We start from the raw sequence: 6000 nt of genomic DNA, 5'->3' as shown, positions 1-6000 counted from the left end.
TAGCGAGAGAGGTAGAGGTAGCGAGAGGTAGAGGTAGCGAGAGGTAGAGGTAGCGAGAGGTAGAGAGAGGTAGAGGTAGAGAGAGGTAGAGGTAGAGAGAGGTAGAGGTAGGTAGAGGTAGAGAGAGGTAGAGGTAGAGCGAGGTAGAGCGAGAGGTAAAGAGAGAGAGGTAGAGAGAGAGGTAAAAGAGAGAGAGGTAGAGAGAGAGAGGTAGAGAGAGAGAGGTAGAGGTAGAGAGAGAGAGAGAGGTAGAGGTAGAGAGGTAGAGGTAGAGGTAGAGAGAGAGGTAGAGAGAGAGGGGTAGAGAGAGAGAGGTAGAGAGAGAGAGGTAGAGAGAGAGAGAGAGAGAGAGAGGTAGAGCGAGGTAGAGGTAGAGCGAGAGGTAAAGAGAGAGAGGTAGAGAGAGAGGTAAAAGAGAGAGACGAGAGAGGTAGAGAGAGAGAGGTAGAGAGAGAGAGGTAGAGAGAGAGAGGTAGAGAGGTAGAGGTAGAGAGAGGTAGAGAGAGGTAGACTGCAGCTTCACATGAACAAATGAGAGAAAAGGAAAGACGAAAATGTAGAGGAGGGAGGGAAAAAGGGGTGTGGTGAGAAAAGAGCTGGAGAAGAAAGAGACCAGGCAGTCAGGAAGTGGATAAGAGGGGGAGTAATGACTTGTGGTGACCAAGCAATACCTTGTGGAAGGGGTCTGTCCTCATGTTGCGGGAGGCCAGAGGCTCATCAAAGGGGAACACTACAGAGTAGTTCTTAGCATAGGACTCATGACTCCTCTCTCTGATCCACTTATTGTTGTCTGTCAGGGAGTGGTGGAACCGCCTGTTGAGGAGAACGAGAGCTTTGACAACCATCTCTCTGCGTGTGTGTGTGTGTGTGGTGTGTGGGTCCATACCTGATGTCATAGCCGTACATGTCCTTCTCAGGACGTCCATGGATGATCCAGTGGGCTAGCTCCCTGCCACAGCCTCCTCCCAGCATCATACCTGCCACACACATACAGATAGAGAGATCAGTATCACAGGAAGGAGGTAGAGGATCACTCAACACAGACCTCGGAAATGGGAACAGGTGGAGAAGGAAGGAGAGAGAGAATGGTGTAGATTAGAATACGGGGTGAGATGTGGCAAGCGGGGAGAGAGAGAGCGCGAGTGACCGAGAGAGAGGGGCTGTGTGTGTGGCACGGCAGTCTAGCTAGCTGGCCCGGCTAGCAGTGTCTCTGAAGGACGTTTTGCATGTTAGCAGACAGACAAGACAGATGAGACTGACTCAGCGAAACACTCATTAAAATGGGCCCGGCAACACAGCCTCGCTAATTAACTAACGCCATCATCCTGCCCACCTGCGTCGCCTGTCCAACTCCAACCCTCACCTGTCCCCCTCCGACAGATCTGGGACCCCCTGCAGAACCAAACATAACCGGAGGAGGCTGGGTAGATGACACTTAACGGGGGTGAGTTTCCAGAGTACTTTGTAGCTAATGTGGTCCTTTATGCCTCGACACTCATAGAACAGTACTACGTACTACTTCAAGTAGTTTATTGTAAACTCTGTACTTTAATATTTATATTTCTGACAACTTCTACTCCACCACATTCCTAAAGAAAATAATGTACTTTTTACTCCATACATTTTCCCTGACACCCAAAATGATGTTACATTTTGAATGCTTAGATGAACAGGAAAATGGTCCAATTCACACACTTACCAAGACATCACTGGTCATCCCGAGTTCCTCTGATCTGGCAGACTCACGAAACACACATGCTTTGTTTGTAAATTAAGTGTTGGAGTTAAAGCCTCTGGCTTTCCGTTTTAAAAAAAAGAAGAAAATCGTGCTGTCTGGTTTGCCTAATAAGGAATTTGAAATGATTTATACTTTTACTTTTGATAAAGTACATTTTAACAATTATATTTACTTTTGATACTTCAATACATCTAAAAACCTAATCATTTTACTCAAGTAGCATTTTACTGGGTGACGTTAACGTTTACTTGAGTCATTGTCTATTAATGCGTCTTTACTTTTACTCAAGTATGACAATTGGCTACTTGTCCCACCACTGCTGTTGGCTAACTCTTAAGACAGCTGGAGAGGTATGGGTTGGGTAAAGTAACCTGGCAGCTCTCAGAGAGTGTTTGGTGCTGCCTCGGAAATATACATGGGGGAAACCAGCCTATCAGAGGGCAATGTGGAGCTACTACCAGATTGATTGCACCTGAACTCCACGAGTGCAGAGGTTGCAGGGTTTAGGGGTTTATTTGGGATTGGGCCACAGCTGGTAGGGAGGGGAAAGGTGACACAGAGAAGAGAGGGGCGAGATCGCCTAGTGGTTAAGGGCAGGTTCAAATCCCTGAGGCAACTGGGTGAAATATCTGTCAATGTGCCCTTCAGCAACGCACTTAACTCTAATTGCTCATGTAAGTCGTTCTGGATAAAAGTGTCTACTAAATGACAACAATTTAAAAATGAGTGGGGGAAGGTAAAATGGAGAACAGAGGAGAGGGGGAAGGTGACACATGGAGGGTAATGGGTGCAGGAGTGACCCAGCGTTGGGGACGTATTCAGGGACAGCCACATCAGCACAACACTAGGAGGACAGAGCAGGAGTGACCCAGCGTTGGGGACGTATTCAGGGACAGCCACATCAGCACAACACTAGGAGGACAGAGCAGGAGTGACCCAGCGTTGGGGACGTATTCAGGGACAGCCACATCAGCACAACACTAGGAGGACAGAGCAGGAGTGACCCAGCGTTGGGGACGTATTCAGGGACAGCCACATCAGCACAACACTAGGAGGACAGAGCAGGAGTGACCCAGCGTTGGGGACGTATTCAGGGACAGCCACATCAGCACAACACTAGGAGGACAGAGCAGGAGTGACCCAGCGTTGGGGACGTATTCAGGGACAGCCACATCAGCACAACACTAGGAGGACAGAGCAGGAGTGACCCAGCGTTGGGGACGTATTCAGGGACAGCCACATCAGCACAACACTAGGAGGACAGAGCAGGAGTGACCCAGCGTTGGGGACGTATTCAGGGACAGCCACATCAGCACAACGCTAGGAGGACAGAGCAGGAGTGACCCGGCGTTGGGGACGTATTCAGGGACAGCCACATCAGCACAACACTAGGAGGACAGAGCAGGAGTGACCCAGCGTTGGGGACGTATTCAGGGACAGCCACATCAGCACAACACTAGGAGGACAGAGCAGGAGTGACCCAGCGTTAGACGCTATTCAGGGACAGCCACATCAGCACCACACTAGGAGGACAGAGCAGGAGTGACCCAGCGTTGGGGACGTATTCAGGGACAGCCACATCAGCACAACACTAGGAGGACAGAGCAGGAGTGACCCAGCGTGAGGGACGTATTCAGGACAGCCACATCAGCACAACACTAGGAGGACAGAGCAGGAGTGACCCAAATGGGGACGTATTCAGGGACAGCCACATCAGCACAACACTAGGAGGACAGAGCAGGAGTGACCCAGCGTTGGGGACGTATTCAGGGACAGCCACATCAGCACAACACTAGGAGGACAGAGCAGGAGTGACCCAGCGTTGGGGACGTATTCAGGGACAGCCACATCAGCACAACACTAGGAGGACAGAGCAGGAGTGACCCAGCGTTGGGGACGTATTCAGGGACAGCCACATCAGCACAACACTAGGACAGAGCAGGAGAAACACTCTACGCCACGGTCGTCTGCTGCCTCCGGGTTCAGCGTCTTTCACACCGCTCGCTACGCTCTGTCTTTTGTTCTCTCCCTTCTCAATCTATTTCTGTCCCCGCCAGTCTATTTCTCTGTCCCACTCAGTCTTCCTCCTCCCCACTTCCATCTTCCCCCTCTTTAAAAGGCTCCTGGTAAAAGGAAGGCTATTGTGTGAGTGAGTGAGTGAGTTGTATAGAAATATATGAATCCCCAGCTGAGCCAGCGGGCCAAAAGGCCATTTGTGCGTTCCAAATGGCACCCAATTCCCTAAGGGCCCTGGTCAAAAGTAGTGCACTATAAAGGGAATACAGTGCCATTTGGGACACATGCTATGTGTTAAGTGTGCAAATGATTCAGACACAGCCAGAGCGGTACTGTGTGTGTGTGTGTGTGTGTGTGAGAGAGAGAGGAGGGCGAGGAGTGGGACGCAAGGGAGAGGCATGACATTTCTTGCATTACCTCAGAGAAAGCGAGAGAGGAGAGGGAGAGAAACAGAACAGAGCAGAACAGAGCAGGCAGCAGCACAGAGAACGTAGCTGGTGGTGGAAGTACCTGATCTGCCATAAACAGGGTTGGTTTAACCTCCCATGATGCACTGATATGTGAGGGTGTGGGGGGTGGACTAATGAAGTGTGACAGGAGTGCCCGTGTGTGTGTGGTCTCTCTGGACTCTGTGGGGAGTGGAGAGAGTTACAGCCCCTATCGGTGTGGTGCAGCGAGGCAGGCCTCTCCTCACTCATCCCTGCACTCTGTCCTATATCTCTACACACGACTGTAACCACAGCGGCCTTAAGATAACCATTGATGGAGAGGGTGTGTGTGTGTGTGTACACGTAGTTTGGGTTCACTATAGGTTAGTCTGTTTTGGCGTGTGCTGGCAAGCATATGGTGGTTCCATGAAGGTTTAAACAGCTGTAACCTACATCCATGACATGTACATCCCATATACCCACCAACATCTACTCCTCCCTCTGACCATGTACATCCCATATACCCACCAACATCTACTCCTCCCTCTGACCATGTACATCCCATATACCCACCAACATCCACCCTCCCTCTGACCATGTACATCCCATATACCCACCAACATCCACTCCTCCCTCTGACCATGTACATCCCATATACCCACCAACATCTACTCCTCCCTCTGACCATGTACATCCCATATACCCACCAACATCTACTCCTCCCTCTGACCATGTACATCCCATATACCCACCAACATCCACCCCTCCCTCTGACCATGTACATCCCATATACCCACCAACATCCACTCCTCCCTCTGACCATGTACATCCCATATACCCACCAACATCCACCCCTCCCTCTGACCATGTACATCCCATATACCCACCAACATCCACTCCTCCCTCTGACCATGTACGTCCCATATACCCACCAACATCCACTCCTCCCTCTGACCATGTACATCCCATATACCCACCAACATCTACTCCTCCCTCTGACCATGTACGTCCCATATACCCACCAACATCCACTCCTCCCTCTGACCATGTACATCCCATATACCCACCAACATCCACTCCTCCCTCTGACCATGTACATCCCATATACCCACCAACATCTACTCCTCCCTCTGACCATGTACATCCCATATACCCACCAACATCCACTCCTCCCTCTGACCATGTACATCCCATATACCCACCAACATCCACTCCTCCCTCTGACCATGTACATCCCATATACCCACCAACATCTACTCCTCCCTCTGACCATGTACATCCCATATACCCACCAACATCCACTCCTCCCTCTGACCATGTACATCCCATATACCCACCAACATCCACTCCTCCCTCTGACCATGTACATCCCATATACCCACCAACATCCACTCCTCCCTCTGACCATGTACATCCCATATACCCACCAACATCTACTCCTCCCTCTGACCATGTACGTCCCATATACCCACCAACATCCACTCCTCCCTCTGACCATGTACATCCCATATACCCACCAACATCCACTCCTCCTCTGACCATGTACATCCCATATACCCACCAACATCTACTCCTCCCTCTGACCATGTACATCCCATATACCCACCAACATCCACTCCTCCCTCTGACCATGTACATCCCATATACCCACCAACATCCACTCCTCCCTCTGACCATGTACATCCCATATACCCACCAACATCCACTCCTCCCTCTGACCATGTACATCCCATATACCCACCAACATCCACTCCTCCCTCTGACCATGTACATCCCATATACCCACCAACATCCACTCCTCCCTCTGACCATGTACAT

The 6000-nt window shown here is 50.5% G+C and overlaps 1 protein-coding gene across 1 annotated transcript in view; it reads right to left on the bottom strand.

The window, feature by feature from the left end:
* sardh (sarcosine dehydrogenase) overlaps positions 1 to 6000 on the bottom strand; it is a 128422-nt gene that overhangs the window by 80629 nt on the left and 41793 nt on the right. Inside the window, exons 11-12 of the mRNA XM_065017645.1 lie at positions 887 to 977; positions 672 to 813 (exon numbers count right to left, since the gene is read on the bottom strand). Of these exons, the coding sequence (XP_064873717.1) occupies positions 672 to 813; positions 887 to 977 (233 nt within the window). The remainder of the gene's footprint in view (positions 1 to 671; positions 814 to 886; positions 978 to 6000) is intronic.

Source organism: Oncorhynchus nerka, linkage group LG4, assembly GCF_034236695.1.
Source record: "Oncorhynchus nerka isolate Pitt River linkage group LG4, Oner_Uvic_2.0, whole genome shotgun sequence".
NCBI lineage: Eukaryota > Metazoa > Chordata > Actinopteri > Salmoniformes > Salmonidae > Oncorhynchus > Oncorhynchus nerka.
Note: the sequence above shows the minus strand (reverse complement) of the source record. Positions and strands in the feature narration are given on the sequence as shown.